The following is a 19,296-nucleotide window of genomic DNA, read 5'->3' on the forward strand; positions in this document are numbered from 1 at the left end:
CGGAAACCCGCCCAAAGGGGCAGAATGGGCCATTTCTGAGCTGCTACCCTGGAGAGGCCAGTGGAGGCTGAGGGTGTCAGAAGCAGTTGAAACGTTTCAGATGCCCCAAGGCTCTGAAGAGGGTGGCAGGGCATGACCTAGGAGGAGAGATGGTGGGACCCCCCCCCCGTCAGAGCAAGGGTAGGCCAGGCTGAGAAGCATCCTCTGAGACCCCCTCTGTGGTGGGGCCTTGGGGTAGGGTCCCAACAAAAGGAAGCGGTGCCTGAGGCCTGTTCCTCAGGGCTGCCTGGGGCTTCTCGTACCCGTACTTTGCCTGGGGTCCACCCTCAGGATGGCTGCCACTTGCCATTGGGGTCTAAGACTCCCCTTCACCTGGGTCTCACCTGTTACCCCTCAGGGCACCGTCCCTTGGGCACTCTCCCAGCTGCCCTTGCCTCCTGATCACACACACACACACACACACACACACACACACACACCCCTCCGCTTGCCTTGCCCCCAACCCCCAGGAGGCCTGCCCCTCACTTAGCAGACTCCCTCCACACTGGCTCCTGGAAGCCTGCTTTTCCTGGAGGATTACTGGGGAAGGAAACACACCAGCGGCACACCAAATGAGCCTCTGAACAAGCAGGGAGTCCCCCATCTGTTCTCTCTGAGCAACGCGGAGCAGGCTTGATTATCACTTAAACCCAGCTTCAAGTGGACATGGTTGGTGGGAGGTGGAACTGGGGTTCAGAGAACCCCAAAATGACCTCTCCTCTCCTCTAGGCATTCAGTCACAGGCAGGCTGCTGTAAGACGCTCCCTTTTCTTTCCCCTCCCTCACTGTCACCCTTTGCCCCTGCACCAGCCCATCTCCACAGGCTGTCTGGGGGTTGGGGAACAGGTGCTCAGTCTCCTTTGCTCCACACTGGGTGTCCCAGAACATTCTTCCCTCGCCCTCCCTCATGTCAAAGCCCCTCCGAGGATCCCACCCTTCCACACTGACCCGCCTCCTCCCTGCCTCTCTCCTTGCTCACTGAAGATGTTAAAACCTCCTGGCTTCACAGCCTTGACCTGAACCAGACCTCGGATCCATGCTGGCAAAGTCTGTGTCCACAAGAGGGGTGACGGATTGGTCCCTAAGGGCCCCACAAGCCACAGGGAGGAGTTGGGAGTTTGTTGCAAGTCAGGTGGGAACTGTGGAAGGTTACGAGGGAGGGACAGGACCCACAGGGAGAAGAAATTGGAGGCAGGGCAGCCGTGCGGGGGCCTGGACCAAGGTGTGGCGATAACTCTGCCAGGTTCCCCTCTCCACCTGTGGGGCCAACTAGAAAAGGCTGATTCCCAGCCAGGGGGCCTAGGGTCCAGGGGCTGAGCACAAGAGGCCAGGCCCAGCGAGGAGGCCTCCTCCTGGTCTTGCTGGCTTTGGTGTTCTTGGGGAGGCTCACTGCACCCTGAACAGCACCCCCCCCCCACCCTGGCCTGGCCTCAGGCTGTTGGAGTCAGGACCCTGGAAGGTCCTGCTGGAGGCTTAGGCGGCTCTGCCTTCCTAAATACACATGAAGTTCACTAAACTCCAGCCTCCTGGGGAGGAGAGCCCGCTCCACTCCACCTTATAATCCAGCTCAGAGCCCCGCTTGCCGTAGGCTCGAAGGCCGGGCTCAGAGCCAAGCTGGGAGGCTGTGGACTGTCCTGTGGGCCCAGGGAGGTTCAGTGTCATCCTAGCAGAGGGGCTGAGGGCTTCCTCTGGACATCAGGCTATGCCCACCCCCCACCCCCAGTCTTTCTATCCCTGCAGTGAGGGGCCTGTGCTACCAGAGCTGGTGGCCCAGTGCTGGCTCAGGGGCAGAGTCGGGGCTGCACCTTGGGCCCCCACCTTTCCTAGACACATTTGGGGTTCATGTGTGAGGGCACCTCAGGGGCCTCTGGGGCAGCGGCGGGTGGGGAGGGAGAGCTGTCTTGCACATTTTACAAGTGAGAAAACAGTGAAAAGCTGAAGGAGAGACGGGGGAGAGCCTGGCAGATAGCCCCTGGCTTCCTGTGAGATGGGCTGCTGTGGAGTGAGGTGAGAGGCCATGGGAACAGACATGGCTCAGGGCCAGGCACTGAGGGACCACCGTTCACACAGGGCCCAACCTTTTGCAACATGAAAGGCCCCCTTCGGCCTATCCAAGGGAGGCCCCAGGCAGCAAGCCACGCAAGCTAGACCATGATGGAGAGAGGTGACCTTCAGGCAGCTGGGACTGGCCCTGGGCCAAGAGGGAAGGTGCTGTTCTGACCTCCATCTCCAGGGGCCAGAGGCTGGACACAAGGCAGGTAAAGGCAGAGGTGGATGGGGTTAGGATGGGCCAGACAGAGGGCCTTTGGGGGACGGGGCCTTAGGTGGAAGGAGAAGCAGCTTAGGCCCTGAGGGTGGAGAAGGCTGGAGGGGCAGGGGGCGATAAAGCAGTTGGCACGGTAAGTATAAAGGGCCAGGCTAATGGGAGACAACCTCGGGGTCCTTCTTGGGGATTAGAGAGCTTCCGGTTGTTCAGCTTCCATTTAACTAGCATCTGCCCCTCTCCTGCTCAGAACCCAGATCTCCTTCCTCACTAGCCTGTGCCCAGGACCCCTCTGCTCCAGGCCCCCCAGGCCTCTCGCCACTTCCTCAGCCTCCAGCTCTGTCCCTGAGGCCAGCCCAGCCTCTGCATGGTTCATTCTTACCCATGCCCCATACTTCCCACGCCAGCCCTTGGTTCACATTGCATAGCCGCCTTGTGCCTTTGGCCTAGATGGGCAGGGGGCAGGGAGGGGGGTCATTTGCATAGTTGCTCCTTTATTCATCCACTTCACGATGCTTGCTTGCACACTCAGCACCTGCGAGGGCCCCTCCCGAGGAGCTCCAGGTCGGCCTTGCAGGCAGATGCCATGTGAGCCTGTGTGTCTGAGGGGATGAGGAGGACTCTGGAAATGGGTGGTGTCCAAGAGAGCCTTAAAGACTGAGAAAGGGCCCGCCTGGCAGAGCGCCGGGAGATGGGAAACACTCAGTGGGTATGACTGGGGCACAGAATGGGGGTGGGGGCAGGCCAAAGCAGGAAGGGCCTTGAATGTGGGGGTGAGGTGATGGAGTGCCCCTGGGGCCTCACTCCTGGTACAGATCAAGTCTTTGGAGGGAGGGGCTGCCCGGCCCCTGATCCAGGGCAAGACCTGTGGGCAGGTGGAGCCCCGTCTTATAGATTTTCATAGACCTCGTTAAAGTCACTGACATTCTCAAACGCATGCGGTTTCTCCTAGGGGAAAAAAAAAGAAAAAACAATAGGTAGGGAAAAGAACAAACTTGCACTGATTTAGTTTTAGTCAGATGGCTTCCTGCATAGCTGCGACAGGAAAGCCTGTTCTTGTCCCCAAGCCCACCTCGCCAGCCTCTTCTTCCGCCATGCCGCTCCACCCCTGCTGTCTGCTCTCCTGCCCCGCGAGCCTCCCCTTTTCTGCCTCAGGGCCTCCCTACATGCTCTTCCCTCTGTCTGGGGTGCTCCTTCAATCCCACCCATTCCCCCACCACCTCCTATTCACCCTGCAGGGCTCGTTCAGCATCCCTGAGGGCCCCCTCCCTAGCCCTGGTCTGGTCCCTCTCCAGAACCCACCCCTCAGAAGGGGCCACAAATGTCTCTGTGTTTGTTGAGTCAGTGACCCTATTCCTGTAGCCTCGAGGCTCCCAGAGGGCAGGGACATGTCTAACCATCCTGGCCGGCACCCCAGGGCCTGGCACAGGGCAGGCACTGCCTGGGGTGACCCAGACACCCTTGGGGGTCCCAGGATAGGAAAGCCCTGTTTCCAGTCAAGGCCTAGGTCAGGGCTGAGCATAGAAAGGGCTTTGAGACTAGGAGACTCACCCAACAGTGCCTGACTGGGCCGCCTGTGCTGGGGGAGGCCAAGCCCACCCCTCACTTCCTGATGGTTCTTCCAAGGAGTCCACAGGCCCACCTACAACCCATGGACTCCTATACCCGCTTAATAATCCTTCGTGCTTTATGGTGTCCATATCTCTGGTGCAGACTTTTCTTAACTTGGAACTCATTTGAATTCGGAGGCAGTTGGTTTTAGAACAAAGTGTCACTCATCCACTTTACTGATGAGCAAACAGGGGTTTAAGAGAGAATCGTGATCAAGTGAAATGCCTTGGCACCTAGCATGATAATAAGAGAGCTCTGACCTGACCAGCCCCGGGTGGCACCAGCTCCTGACTTCAGCTAACATCAGCCTGGGGGCAGCTAGAAGCCTAACACCCTCTGCCTGACTGGCCGCTGTAGACACTACACTGTGCCCAGCGGTAGTTACAACAGCTCACATAGCATGGGCGCCTACTGGTCCCGATGCAACATTTGGTCCTCATGGTAAATCCATGAGGTGAGTCAGTTCACAGACAGGACATTCAGGCACAGAAGGAGCCCCTTGGCTAGGGATGCACAGCTGGTGAGGCGGGGAGCCGGGCTTCCAGCCCACCAGTGCCCCTCCCCGCCAGGCCAGGCCAGGCCAGGCCAGCTGCCTTGGGAGAGGCCTCTGATTCAACAGCAGGTGTTCACTCCCATGGTCCTACTTACCCCCATTTCACAGATGAGGAGAGGGTCAGGTGGAATGAGAGGGGGAGCCAGGCTGGCTGCCTGGCGCCCTGCATACCTGGGAGAGAAGGTTCTGGCTGGGGGGCGGGCTGCTGGCCTCGGTCTGCATGCAGGCGTAGACCTCAGTCTCTCGGCGCTGCAGGGCCTGCAGGAGACAGTGTGAGGGTCAGAGGAAGGTAACCACGGGCCAGGGCCCCAGCCCCAGCAGCCTGGCCTCCCTACCTGTTATGGACCACTCCCGCCTGCAGGAGCCCAGGCGATGGGCAGAGCCCTGTGGGCCACAGCTTGTGAGGGGACACCCATTTCTCCCAGCCACTCCGTGCAGGGTCACACTGCTGGACCTGTGCATCTGCCATTCCCTCTTTTGGAACCACCTCATCCTTTTCCTGCTTTTACAGGGTGACACCTCTCTGTGCCCCCTGCCACCTCCCTCACACCATCTCAAGTCCCCAGCCAGCAGCCTCCAGCCATGATACCTGTGGCCACAACTCCAAGACGATGCCCTCCTGGCATCCATCCTCACTCCCCGGGTCCAAAGTCCCTGCCCCTTTGAGGATCCTAAACGCCTGTCCACACTGCCCCTTGACCCCCATCCCCCAACCCCGCCTGCACTCATGGATGACCCAGATACCCTATTGGGGTCACTCTTCTGTCCTATAAAACTGTGCTTGGCTTGTCTCTGGATCTCTGAACCTCACCAAACGAGCTACGATGAGAGGACTCCTGAGTGTGTGTCTTGGGGCCACACTCACTCTTGGCTCAGCTATGAGCCGCCTGACCAGAGGCCTCAGAACGGTAGAAAGAACCAGGGCTTTGAAATCAGACAAGACTGAGTTCAACTCTCGGCTCTGACACTTGCCAGCCATGGGCAGCCTCTCTGTGCCTCAGTTTCTTCATCTGTAAAGTGAGAATACTCTCTATCTTGTAGGCTCAATGCATTAAATGAGACACTGAGCATGAAGGGCCCAGGACAGGGTCTGGTAAATAGTATGTGCTTAACAACTGTTGAATCATCATCAATTGAATGATCATCAAGGGAAGCTTGATGTCTCCCTCCCCTCTCTGTGGTCACAGCCTGGACCCTCCCTCAGACCCTGTTGGGCACTGGGGTCCCATGCAAGGGGCAGACACTGCTCGTTGGGACTGTCAAAGCAGAGCCACCAACAGCCTAACCAAGAGGCAAGAACCTTTCCTTCCCACATGTACTGTTATATGGAAGCCGGCTGGTTGCCAAGGAGGTGGTTTCCCTGGCAACAGGCAAGCAGGGGTTGCCGAGGCAGGCTGGAGAGACAGGTGGTGCTCTGAGGCAAGAAGGAGGGGAGGTGTGGAGGGGAGGCAGGAAGGAGGCGCCGAGAGGTAGCTGGGGATGAAGACCTGTGTAATAAACCATTTGGCTCTTGGGAGACACTCACTTCAGGGGCATCACTCACAGGAATGACAGGGTGGCTCTAGGGACCAGTTCAAGTGGACTCTGAGTCAGAAAGAGGGTGGAGCTTAGGAGAGGGGCTTCCAACCTGACTCCAGGTAGGAAAGAAGACAGGGCCACCCCAAGGAGGAGCCCAGTTTCCTGTGGAAGGCAAGTTCTTTTTTTATTTTTTTTATTGTGAAATACACATTTTAAAAAAAATTAGTTTCAGCTGTATAACACAGTGCACTAGTTATACTTTTTACCCCTCAAAGTGACAACCCCTCTCCCCCAGGAAGGCAACTTCTAAGTCCTGCTCTGGCCTGTCGGGTCATCATGCATGCCCAGAGCACCAGCTACCACCGGCAAATCTGGCACACGAGACAGGATCTGCCCCTCAGCAGCCCTGTGCCTCTACCCTCTGTCCACCCAGGCCTGGATCTCCACAGTTCTGACAGCCCCTCCAAGCTGGACGTTTCTGGTCACAGAAAGAAGAGAGGCAAAGGGCCTCCTTGCTGACATTCGGTAGGAGAGCAGATCTGGGGTCCCACAGGTGGCTCCGTCCTCCCTCACGTCCAGCTCACATGGGCTGCCCACCACACATTAGCCCAGAGAGGCCCAGAGATGTCTCAGGTCACATAGTCCTTCAGTGGTGGAACCCACATTGGAACTCAGGCTTCCTGTCCCCAGCTCTACGTGTTCCCACTGGCTCGGGCATGTGGCCAGGGGCTTTCCGAGCCAGAAAAGAGCACCTGGGACCCCGCAGGCCTCTGCCTTAGGACCTCACAGGCCTCTGCGCACACTGGCAGGTGGCCATGCTGTGGGGCAGGAGCAGCTGCGGGGCTGAGGGCAGGGGAGGCTGCGGGGCTGAGGGCAGGGGAGGCTGCAGAGGGACTGCCAATTAGCAGCTGCAGAGTGAAGCCTCTGACAAGCTCTGATCTGCTGGCTGCATTTGCATTCAGGCTGTGACCTGCATCACTAGGCTGTGAAATGCAGGCAGCCTTGTCACAATGCACTTCTGAGGCTCTGAGCCAGACCCTCCTGGCCTGCCTAGGGGGTGATGGAGCCTGCCTCCCTCAGGGTGTGTCTGCTGGGAGGAGACTGCCCAGGCCTCTGAATGGCTGCGCTGGGAGAGCTGGGCCTGGGGCTGTGCTGTGTTAGGACTGGATTAGGCAGCGCTGGGGCTATGCTGGACTGTGCTGTGTTGTCTCTCCTGGGCTGTGAGGTACTGTGCTGGGCTGCGCTGGGCTGGGGCTGTTTGTCTGGGACTCAGGCACTCCATGTTCTTTGCCTCCTGATGCTCAGTAGGCAATGGTGCTGACCTGAGCCGTCATCGGCCCTGGCAGAGGGGTCAAGTCAGTGCCAAGGCCTTCTTCCAAGAAGGCTGAGGCCAGAGCTGAAGTCAGCTACCCTGGGGCAGGAACTAAATTGAGGGTCTTAGACATAGGTCCCCCTGTAATACCCCCCCCAACCCCATCCCCCACCCCCATGACCAAGGAAACACAAGCGCTGTGCTCTCATGGGCACCTACATGCAGAGATTTGCATGATGCCCACTGGGGGGCAGATGGGTGAGATCTGGAGGTTGTTCAGAATGGAGCATTACTCAGTGAAGGGGCACCTCTGCTCTAGGTCAAGGTCCTGGCATGTCTGAAGTGAATGGCGCACTGCAGTGACAGGAGTCTGGGGAAACAGTCTAAGGACAGGCCTCCAGTGCAGGCCTCTCGTGCCAGGCCAAGGAGCTGGAAGGGAACCGCTGGAGGTTCCTGGGTGGGGAGCGACGGCATCGGTGGTGGTGTGTTAGGGAGGTCCCTGCTGCTGCAGTGAGGAATTGGGAGGGGCTGGGGGCTGAGAGCAGGCAGAGGCTGGCACAGAGCTGTCGGTGGCAAATGCTGCTGAGGGAAAGTGACACCACAGTACTGATGCCATAGGAGTGCCCACTCTGTGCCCAGCACTGAGCCCCACAGAATCCCAGATACCTGGAAGGTAAGAACAGTTCTCCACGCATGCATAAGGCAGACTGCTGAGTACCTACTGTGTGCCGGGCACTGGGCTGGTGGCTGGGGTGAGGGGTGCGAGATAGATCACAATAAGGAGAGTAAAAGTTGGCTGAAAGGGCCATGGAGAGACATGAAGATAAGAGAGTCTGGGCTATGGAGGGGGGGCGGGGAGGGAGGTTGCAATTTTAAAAGGGAAGTCAGGAAAGGCCTCGCAGAAAAGGTGCCATCTGAGCAGAGCTGGGGATGAGGGAGTGGCCCCATGGACAGCCACAGACAGGACACTGTGGAGCAGGGGTCAATGCCAACACCAAGGCCCCACTGTGGGGGCATGCCTGGTGTGTTTGGGGAGCAGCAAGGAGGCCAGTGTGACGGGAGCAAGTGAGTGAGGGGGAGAGACAGTGGGAGGACACGTGCACAGAGCTCTTAGAGGCCACTACCAGGCCTCTGACATTGACTCTCACTGACACAGGAGCCTTTGAAGGACTACAGCGGTCAAGAGACTGTGCTTTGCAGGCCTCCAGCTGCAGGGATTAGCAATAACCAAGGTCCCCAGCCGCTGGGCTCTGAAACCCATCATTATGTGTGCACGGAGGCTATATACCCTGTGGGCTAATCCCAGGCAATGGCTGAGCCTGACAGGGGCGGCATCACAGCTTCTCACCCTGGGAAACAGGAGACTCCTGTGACTTGGGCTCCTGATGGCCTTGCCGAACCTTCCGGAGATTGTGTGGGGGGTCCTTCCTCCCTGCCTCCTTCCCCCTTTCCTTAACTCAGGACCAGACCTGCACCTGTCTGATGGCTCTGCCTGTCTTCTCATTTTCTCTCACTGCTGGTCTCCCTAATGAAACGACGACACGTCGAACCCCAGCTTGGTGTCTGCTCCTCCAAATACCCAGACTCACCAGAGACTCTGAGCAGAGCGGACATGATCTGTCCGCGTTGGACAAGATCACTCTGCTGCTGCCAGGGGGAGAACAGACTGTGGAGCAAGGACAGTAAATAGGCCAGCTAATTCGAAACCAACTACAGGACCCCGGGAGAGAAATAGTGGAGGCTCCCACCTGCATTAGCCCTGGAGGGGTCAGAAAGGTCAGCTTCCATATGTGCTTTGAAACAAGATGTGCTGTTAGATCAGACATGAGCAGTGATAGGAAGAGAGAAAAAAAGAACAGCTTCAAAAATTTTAACCTGAGCAGCAGAAGGGTTGGAGCGATCATTCCCTGCGATGAGGACTGTGGAGAGAAGCACTTCGACGGGTAAAGAATTGGTTTGGCCTGAGAGAGGAGCCGAGGAAACATCCTAATGAAGTTGACTCAGGTGTTCAGAGAAGATGTCTGGGCTGGAGACGTAAATTTGGAAGCTGCCAGAGTATTGATGGTCTCAAAACCTTGAAGCTGAATGAGCTCACCCAGGCAGGGGAGTAAAGATCAAAGAGAAAGCGTCCCAAGACTGGACTCCAATGTTTAGAGGTCAGGATCCTACTGGTCCCTAAGGAGGAACCAATGAAGGAGGAGGAGAAGTGGCAGTGAGTCAGGGGGGCATCAGAAGATTGGAATGATCCAGAAGCAAGAGAAGAAAGTGCGTCAAGGAGGAGGGAGGGCTCATAGGTGTCAGGTGCTGCTTATTCATCAAGGAAGGCGAGGACCAGGAGCTCACCATTGGATCTAACCATGTGAAGGTCAATGGTGACCTTGAGAAGGAAGGTTTTGGTGAAGAGGCGGGCAGAAAGCCTGACTGAGTGGGTCAGGACGCAGAGAGAGAAACTGAAGACAGAGAGTTTTGTTATAACGAGTTATGGAGAAAAGGCAGGGTCACTGGAGGGAAATGTGGGCTCAAGATAAGGAATTTAAGGTGGAAGAAATCACGTCTGCAAGCTGTAAATGTAGTATTGTATCATTAGCCCTATTTTGCAGGTGATGAAACCAAGACTCAGAAAGTTTAAGTAGCAGAACCCATGAGCAAAGGAACTAGGCTTTGAATCTCAGTCTGTCTGACCCACTCCAAATCAGTGCTCCTTAATTGGGCAATTTTATTTAAAAACCACATTGGAGTACTATAGCTTTTTTTTTCATTTCATAATATCTCATGAGCAGTTTTATACATGAATAAAAAGCAAAAATTGACATATTAAAAGGAGAAATATACAAATCTACAATCAAATGGGCAGATTTTAATTTACTTCTCTTAACATCTGTTAGACTAACTAACTAACTAAATAAATAAATGGAATATTTTAACAACATGGTCAATAAACTTGACCTAATTGACATATCTAGAACACTCATGCAGCCATGTAAAATGCAAGTTTTTTTCAAGTGCACACAGACTATAAGCTGAGCCATAAAGCAAGTCTCAAAACACTTCAAAGGATAAAATCATACAGAATATATTCTCTGATCACAGTGGAATTAGTGAGAAATAAAAAAACAGAACCATAACTAGAAAATAATTAAACATTTGAAAATGAAGCAAAACACATTTAAATAACCCAAGCACAAGGAGGAAATCTCAATGGAAAGTTTAAAGTGAAAGATAATGAAAATGCAACATATCAAAACTTGTGGGATGCAGCTAAAGCCACAAGTAAAGGGAAGTTCATAGCCTTAGGTGCATAAATTTAAAAAGAAGAAAAATTGAAAATTAATGCTCTAAGTATCTATCCAAAGAAAGTAGAAGGAGGAATGTATAAAAATCCTTCCCCAGAGGTTGGGAATAAGACAAGGATGCCTGCTGTCACCATTTCTATTCACCATCATACTGGAGGTTTTAGGCAGCACAATAAAGGAAAAGAAAGAAAGGAAGAGAGAAGGGGGGGGGAGAGAGAGAGAGAGAGAGAGAGAAACGTTCTGAGGATAAGAAAGGAAGAAAAGAAACTTCCATTATTCATAGATGACATGACTGGGTTCAGAGACAATCCAAAAAAGTTTACAGAGAAACCACTAGAATTAATGAGTGAATTTGGCAATATAAAGTCAATATGCAAAAACCAATCATATCTCTACATACCAGCAATAGACAATTAGAAAAAAAAATTAAAATGAGTACAATGCCTGTATCCTAAAGCCCATTATGAGGATTAATGAGGGAATGGGTGAAAGTCTTATCACAGTGCCTGGCACATGGTAGGTAATCAACAAATTGCTCCTGAGAGTATCATCCCTGTTGTTAACGTCATTCTTATCTGCCCAGGTCCAACCCCAGCTGGTAGGGACTTGTCTCAGAGGTTAGCAAAGTCTGTGGCCTCCTTTCACAGCTCCTTTCTGGTCCTCAAACCTCTCCAAGCCACCCTGCAACCCTGCGTGGCAGTTGGGCCTCTTCCCCACACCCCAGAGAAGCCTGCCTGAGCCTCCGAGGAGTCTCAAAACAGCCAAAAAAGATATTCCATGCAAAAGTGAGTCTCTCCCATCAAAAACAACTTTGTGGCAGGATATTTATTCATGTGGGGAAATGTTCATGAGATATTGTAACATGAACAAAAGAAATCTATACCATCCCAATAGGAAAGAGTATGTGCGAATGCACGTATGGGTCTCTTTATATGTATTTATTTAAAAAGGGCTAGAAGGTATAGAAGTCAATGTTACTAGTATTTATCCTGGAAGAAGTAGAATTGGGATGATAGTTATTTTCTCCTTTTTGATATATATACAGAGAGGGATCTTGCGCGCTCAGGGGGAGAGGGAGTTAGAGACGGAGGGGGAGAGGGAAAGAGAGAGAGAGAGAGAGAGAGAGAGAGAGAGAGAGAGAAAGAGAGAGAGAGAGAGAGAGAGAGAAGTGTTTTTATTGAACAGCTGCCACCAGAAGTTCTCATAGAGAAAATACCACAATGAGTTGCTGGGAGAGAAGAGAATATGGGGAAGTCTGGGGCCAAGCGGGAAGCCGTGGCTGGTGGAAATTCCCCAGGTGGAGGGGCTGAAGGCCCTGAGAGAGCTGGCTGCGCTGTGTTCCACTTAGAGCTGTCAGCACTGCCCCAGGAGGGACAATCCCTTTGCCTCGTCCCCATCCTCAGTAAACAGGGTCATATCCTGCATGCCCTCTGTGTGTCATTTTGTGGAAAATGAGGAAGGACCCAAGTTTCATGTGTGAGTCAGGGTGGTGGGAATAGGTACAGCGACAGCACATACAGGCAGAATCCTAGTGCAGGGGCAGCCCCAGGACACGCCCCGCAGAGCTCTGCGCCTCCCAGGGGTGGAGCCAAGATCCCAACCTGGCTGTTCTTGAATTTAAGGCTGGAGACACCAGCCGACACCAGGTGGCATTTATTCTTCACTTTCTTTACAATGAGCATATGTTACTTGAACTAAAATAGGTGTAACTGAAAAAGAATGTTTGTCACCTGCCCAGCCGCTGGGCAGCGTGGCTGTGTGCTGACGGGGTGGGCAGGCTAGGGTGGGGTGGGCACACCCATCAGGGCACATGGCTGAGTCTCTCCCCCAGATAATTATGGAAACCACTGCAGTGATGGAAAACGCTGGGGCAGAACTGAACAAACTGCGTCCCAGCCCGTGTCTCCACTTGGTCATAAGGCTGTAAAACAGTGTCTGTGTGTGGTGGGGAAGGGGGTGTGAAGAATTGAAAACGGTTCATGTGTTCAGGGCATGGGACAGTGCCTGACCTTTTCTTCTTGTGATTCTTGTTGTTGCTGCTGTGATGTTGTTTGTGCAATAAAAACAGGAAGGAGTCGGTGAGCCAGTCAACAGCGTCATCTGGTTGGATGACTTTCTTCATCCCTTAGCAACCTGTGCCCTGCTACCCCTATTCCAGAAGTGGGGGGTGGGCCAAGAAGGGGACCCAGGGCACCTCACATCAACATGCCTGCCAGGGGTCAGGCCACACATGTAATCTCAGTTTGCAGTCATAGGAAGCCCACCAGGCGGGACTTCTCGCCCCCAGTTTACAGATGAGGAACTTGAGGCTCAGCGAGGTCACACAGCTGGAGCATGACTGAGCCAGGGAACCAGACCTCGAGTCAAGCCTGGGAGAGGCAGGGGAGCCCAGGGCCAGGGACTCACCGTGTAGAGGGATTCGGCCGGAGGCGCGCTCGCGGCAGGGCTCTTCCGGGCTAGTTGCTTCTGCGGAGCCTGCTTCTGTTTCTGCAAGGAAGGGAGTCAGGGCTGTCAGGGCTGGGGACAAGTGACTGCCGCCCTTGTCTCCCTCCCTGCACAGACCCACCACAGGAAAGGATGGCAGACTGTCATGAGGCCACACAGAAATTGATCACTCAGCACCTTCCACCTGCCTTCTCCAGGGAATTGTGCCAAATGCCTCCAAGACCTGTGTCAAACCACCCATCTGCCCAGAGCCACCAGAAATGATAAAGACCGCACAAGGCACCACCCTTGGACCCAAGGCCTGTCTCAGGGGAGGCAGGAGCTGCAGGGCACCATGCCAATGTGACAGGGTCCCTATTTTTGAGCCGACTCTTGTGGGTGGTCCTGAGCAGATGCCAGCCGGACCAGGTGTCCAGTCCCGTTCTGCCTCTCACTGGCTCCGTGGCCTCGTGCAAGCCACTTTTCTCTCTGAGCCTCAATTTCTTCAGCAATAACCCTCCTTTGCAAGATTGTTGCAAGGAATCGGGGAGGTCGTGATGGGGGTAAGTGCTTGGCACTCGGGAGGCACTTAGGTGGCCCTCAGCCAACCAACACACACTCGTCAGGCACCTCTTGTTAGCCAGCCAGCGTGAAGAGATGGACACTGTCCCTGCCCCCCTGGAGCGTAGGACCCAGTGGGGAGACGGCCAAGGGACTAGCAGTTTTACCAAAGCGTGGTACATGCGCTGACCCACAGGGACCAAGCCTCTGGCATATAGGGAGGGAACAAACGTGGTACCTGGCAGGAAGGGACGTTTAAGACCTGAAGGCTGAGAAGTTTGTTTTGAAAGAAGGAGGAGAGGCAGAGGGAACCGCATGTGCCAAGTCCTGAAGGTCTCGAAGAACTTAAAAAGAGTCAGCGTGGCCAGAGAGGGGTGAACCAGCCTGCGTCAGGACGGCCGTGCAGGGGCAATAAAGCATGTGGACAGTGGAAAACATCCGAGGGCTTTAAGTGAGAGGGGCCAGGATCAGAACGCAGTTTCAGAAAGCTCATGCTGCCTGCTGCGTGAAGCACGAATGGTGGCTGTGGAGGCAGGCGTGGCCGGGAGGTGGGACGGCAAAGGGCTCCAGGAGACAGTAGGAGGCAGGTGCAGTCAGCTCTTTCTGAGGCCGAGGGAGGCCATCCCATCACTCCCCCCCCACCATCTCAGGCACCACACTGCCAACAGTGGAGCAACAACAGCCTCATCCCTGGGCAGGAACTAATTAAAAACCCTGGCCGCCTGCCAATCCCCAGCCCATTTACTCAGGATTAGCTCTCGAGAGCTACTTCACTCTCGGCAGAAGCTAGCACCACCCTGTCACAGCATAATAACGGCTCAGGACGATGCATTACCTGCCCTATTTCATGTGCCCCTCAACAAACCTGCAAGACGAGTCTTCGTATCATCTCTGTTCCACACATGTGGACGTGAAGGCTCAGAGAGGACAGGTGACTTGCTTGAGGCCACGGAGCCAGGAAGTGGCAGAGGTAGGATTTGAACCCAGGTCTGCCTGATTCACTAAGACACTGACCTGACAGCACATGGAGTTTTCACTCCTCTGTGTTGTCTGAATGTGTAGGTCTCATAGACAGTGAGCTAGGAGCTGGCACCCATGTTATGTTTACAGTTTACAAAGAACTGTGGGACTTGTTCTTATCGTCATTAGTTCTCATAAAACCTGAGGAGGCGGGCGTGAGTTTCCCATTTAATAGAGGGGGAAACAGACCTGTCTACCTTGTCAATGACTGCCCTTGATTGAACCCAGGTGCCTTGTTCTCAAATCTAGTGCCCTTCCCCTGACCACCTGCTTTGAGGGGTGTGTCACAGTCAAGACAGCTGGCAGGCTGGTGCCTCTCCCCGGGACACTGCCAAGGCTGGTGGGTGTGACACATGGCCAGGGGCTCTCCTGGACCCTGTGGTGAGCAAGACCCAGGACTGGCCTCATGGCACTCCTACTGAGATTGGTGGGGTCGCTGCTGAGGTCAGTGCCGCTGTGGGGTCATGGGAAGGACCCCAAGTCTGCCAGGGGCTGGGGCAGACTTCTCAGGGCTTGCACTATCTCCTGAAATGGGAGAGGAGTCTTTTATAAAGTGTCCCAGGCTGCAGGAACAGCGCATAGTATAGCACAGGGACAGGGATATCAGGACATGTCAGGGACACACAGAAGGGTGAGCTGTCAGATAGAAAGTTGTCAGGTGGAAATAAAAGATGAAAGGAAGTGAGCTGGGTGGCTGGCCGGGGTGGGGCCACGAAAGGCAGGATGTCACTGTCTCTTTACTCAGGGGGCAGCAGGAGCTGCGGGGCAGGGAAGGGGTCAGATGTGGTAGGATCCGCATTTTATAAGGCTCACCCGCTCCCCGCACTGCCGTAGATGTGGGGGGATTGAGAGTCCGGGGGTGGGGGTAAGGGAGGAGGGACGGGCCTTCCCAGGGCCTGATGAGGAGACCTAAGCTGTGGCCAGGGGCCTGGGGAGGGCAGGGGCAGAGGGAGCCTCCCTTGGAGAATCAGAAGGGTACATTTTCTTACAGATGTGGGGGTGCTCTGCCCCTTGGAGCCAGCCTTGCCCCATCCTGGCCATCAACATTTCCTTCCACTTGTGATTTTAAAATGAATACATCAATCAGTGTGACCATCAGCACCTCAGCAAGCCTCAGTTTCCTTCTCTGTAAAGTGGGAGCGATGCTGCCAGCTTGCCCACCTCGTAGCCTGGCCACCTGTGACCCATCTTTCAAGCGCCAGCGTTCACTTACCGGTCATCCTCTCCACACGCGCTTATTACGTGTCAGGCCCCTCCAGGCACTGGGGACACCAAATCCCTGCCCTCTAGGGTTTACACTCTGGTGAGGGGGGGGGACAGTGGCAGACACCTAAGCAAGGACGTGAGGGGAGGCGAGTGTGGAAGCAGGGAGACCCGTAGTCCAGGTGAGGGGTTGATGGAGCTCTGGGCTGGGGAAGAAAGGGGCTGGATCCTGAACAGAAAAGACTGAAGAGCCCCTGATTTTTGGTGTGGTTTTTTTTTTGCAATGAGATCAAAAGGAACCTGGTGGTGACGAGTTGGCAGCTCAGGCCCAGCCATAGAAAGTATGAGGGAGAGGCCTGGTACAAGGGGCCACAGGGAACCCCGATTACAGGACCCCTCACCAGGGCCCACCGGGAGACCCTGTGGGGCAGGCAGGCCGCCCCTTGGCCCCCGGGAGCGTCCCTGGGCCACAGTGTGGGGGAGGGGCAGCGCTGCCATGCGCATCCTACCTTCTTCCAGAGCACCAGAGCCGTGCCCAGGATGCTGAGGACACTCAGGAGGCCGATGAAGCAAAAGAACAGGAGATTCTTGGGGGGCCGTGGGGGCTCTTGGTAGCCTGTGTCTGGGAGGAGGGCAGAGAAGCAGAGGGTTAGTTACACCCCACCTCACCAACCCCCAGACCCCCAATTCCTACACCTCCTTTACCCAGGACCCCCCTTACACCACTCCCCTACAAGGACCCCCAGGCCCCAGCTCTCTGAGGTCCTCATTCCCACCCTCACTTGGGCTGGGCCTAAACCTGTTTGCTTCCTGATTCTTGTCAAGGCAAGGACCACATCTTTTGTTTCTTAAGTGCCCCTGCCTCAGTGAGCTGGCTCCACTGAGAGCTGCTTGTGGGACCCTGCGCGAGTCGTTTCACCTCTTGAGGGGGGCCTCCTCCTCCTCCACATGTGGAGTAGCGATCATGTGGTGAAGCCGGAGAGGTTTTTTCCGGGCCTGGCAGGTGGCTGGCCTGTGTCTGGGGGCAGGTGACAGGCACAGCCCAGCCCCTTCCCCTGAGCCGTCCATTCTCTCCTCCCGTCCCTCCCTCCCTCCCTCCATCCGTCTCTCTGGCAAAATGTTTCAGAGTGCTGACCACGTGCCGGGAACATCAGTGTCTGTTATTTATCAAGTGCTTCCTATTACCAGGCTCCAGCCCTTGAACGCAAGATCTCATTCATCCCCATACAAGCCTTTGACAGGCAGGGTATTGCCATGAAGACCAGGCCCAACATCACATCCCAGCAGGCAGCAGGACTGGGGTCCGCACCTGGGCCCGTGGGGTTCTGAAGCCCCAGCCCCCACTGGTAGGAGTCACCAAGGCAGGTCAGAGAATCATGGCTTCTGTGATGGGCTGTTCTTAATTTTTTGGTGTCATCACTCCTTCGAGAATGTGATGAAAAGCAGGAATCCATCTCCAGAAAGGTGTCCGTAAGCTGAACGCCTGCTCACTCACAGGCTGCCGCAAACATACGTGTGTACACTGCGCTCGCTCAACCCCCATCTGCGCCGAAGGGTCACTGGACCAAGGGGCCAAGTGACCTCTCGCAGGTCACCTGAGATCTCTCAGGTGGCCAGAGGCAGATCCACACCCACCCAAAGGGGGATGTCTCAGCACCTGCACGGCCAGGAGCTCCCCTAGGATACTCTGGTCTGTTTTGCCAAAGCTGAAAGATGAGGTCAACATTCCCCTCTTTAAATCCTGTGCCCCAAACTCTGCTGCATTAAACCTCTGGGCCCTTTGCCCTGGGAAGAGCCACGGAGGAGGCCTCACCTCTGACCAGGATGAAGGTGCCGTTGCCTCTGCCTACGGAGCCTGGCCAGTGGACAGAGCAGTAGTAGGTGCCAGTGGCTGATGAGCTGGGCAGCGTGGGGGTGACCTGGCACTTAGTGGTGCTGGTCTGGTTCTCTACGCCCATGCTAGGTTGGCAGTGAGTCTTCTTCTCAGAGCTCACCTGGCCCTGGAGGTCCACGTAAAAGAAGCCGACTGTGAAGGTTTTGAATTCTGGGGTGTATGGGTAGGTGATATTGCAGCTGAAGATAACGGGCTCGTTGGCCAGAGAGACCATTATGGGGGGGCCAGTGTGGATCACCAACTGCCCTCCTGCAGGGGAAGGAAAAGGAGAGAGTGGCTCACTCTCCAGGCTGCTTTAATCCCACCTGTCTCCCTGTGAGGACTGTGGCTCCCACTCGCACTTCTCGTGCACTCGCTCTGCGCAGTGTGGTGCCCCGTACTTTACACGCACGAAGCACCATCTCTCCCAGCACACCAAGGCAAAGTGTGTGAGAGCTCCGCTGTACAGAGAGGAAGAGCCTGACAGTCAGGGAGGTCAAGCTGCCAGCTTCCAGTCTCTCAGCAGGCGTAGAGTGGAGCCGCAACCCCCGCTCCCCTCCGGGGCCGGACAACTCCAGACCCCACGCTTCCACCACTCTCCTCCTCAAAGGGCAAGAAACCATGTTGGATAGCAGCGCAGGTCTGAGAAGACCCAAAGCGGGTGAACGTGAGAAGAGGGAGGAAGCAGGACACAAAATAAAGAAAACTTCCTGGCAGTAGATACACGGAGGGAGGGAGACGGGTCTGCCCACTGGTCTCTCCAGCCTGGAGGAGGAGGCGAGCCAGGAATCAGGAGAGACAAAGCTTTCCCTGAACCCGACCTCGGAGAAGAATTTGTCAAGTTTTTTTTTTTTAGCTGAGCCATCCTGCCACCTGTTGACAGCTCAGCAGCAGCTCAGCTCGGGTCAGGACTCGAACCGCTGTTGCTCAGAGCTCGCACTCTTGTGAGAGCTCTTAACCAACTGAACCACTTGGCCGGCCCTTTATAGACTATAACAAGCAACGCCCTGAGAACAGTTTCCCAACAACGCAGAGGTGTTCCTCGGGCGGCCGTTTTTGGCTGTGACCATGATGTTCAATGACTATTACAAAGGCATGTCCCTGGGAGCTGCCTACTCCCCTCCTCCACCCACGTAGGAAAATAGTTTGAAAGCCCCCAAAGCATCAGCCTGCCTGGCTGGGACTCCTGCCCTTCTGCAGGCTCCTGAGATGCTGGTCAGCTTCTGGGTCAGCTCTGAGGCCAACACGTCTCAACCCCCAGACCTCAGCTGCACAAGCCCCCTCATCTTCCGTCTGCCTTGTCCCCTCAGCACTTTCCTTCTCCAGCAGCCAAACAACAGACAGTTCTAAATTGAGGTCGGCAGCGAGCAGCCAAGAACATGCTGGCCAGGTTGTTAATCGGGAGAAGATCATGCGTTTGAGACGCTCAGAAGGAGCAGCGAGATTTATTTTGTTGGGGAAAGCGAGGCGTGGGCCTCCTGCCTGTTGTGTGGGGCTGGCACGAGGCTGGGCTGGTTTCTGCTCAGGTCTCTTCAGCTCAGCCCTGAGCAGGATCCCAAGGGGAGGGAGGCCAGGCCCCCGGATGGAGGTGGCCCTTCACACCAGTTAGCCCCTCAAAGCTCCAGC

General features: G+C 55.2%; 1 protein-coding gene across 2 annotated transcripts in view; it reads right to left on the minus strand.

Moving 5' to 3' along the window:
* Positions 1-2,776: 2,776 nt before the first annotated feature.
* The window catches only part of NFAM1 (NFAT activating protein with ITAM motif 1), a 29,595-nt gene continuing 13,075 nt past the window's right edge, over positions 2,777-19,296 (minus strand). For both annotated transcript variants that reach the window (XM_019623979.1, XM_019623980.1), the window contains exons 2-6: positions 17,611-17,940; positions 16,307-16,419; positions 12,996-13,076; positions 4,638-4,724; positions 2,777-3,250 (exon numbers count right to left, since the gene is read on the minus strand). In XM_019623979.1, coding sequence (XP_019479524.1) covers positions 3,191-3,250; positions 4,638-4,724; positions 12,996-13,076; positions 16,307-16,419; positions 17,611-17,940 — 671 coding nt within the window. In that variant the 3' untranslated portion in view covers positions 2,777-3,190. The remainder of the gene's footprint in view (positions 3,251-4,637; positions 4,725-12,995; positions 13,077-16,306; positions 16,420-17,610; positions 17,941-19,296) is intronic.

Source organism: Hipposideros armiger, unplaced genomic scaffold (genome assembly GCF_001890085.2).
Source record: "Hipposideros armiger isolate ML-2016 unplaced genomic scaffold, ASM189008v1 scaffold_572, whole genome shotgun sequence".
Lineage (NCBI taxonomy): Eukaryota > Metazoa > Chordata > Mammalia > Chiroptera > Hipposideridae > Hipposideros > Hipposideros armiger.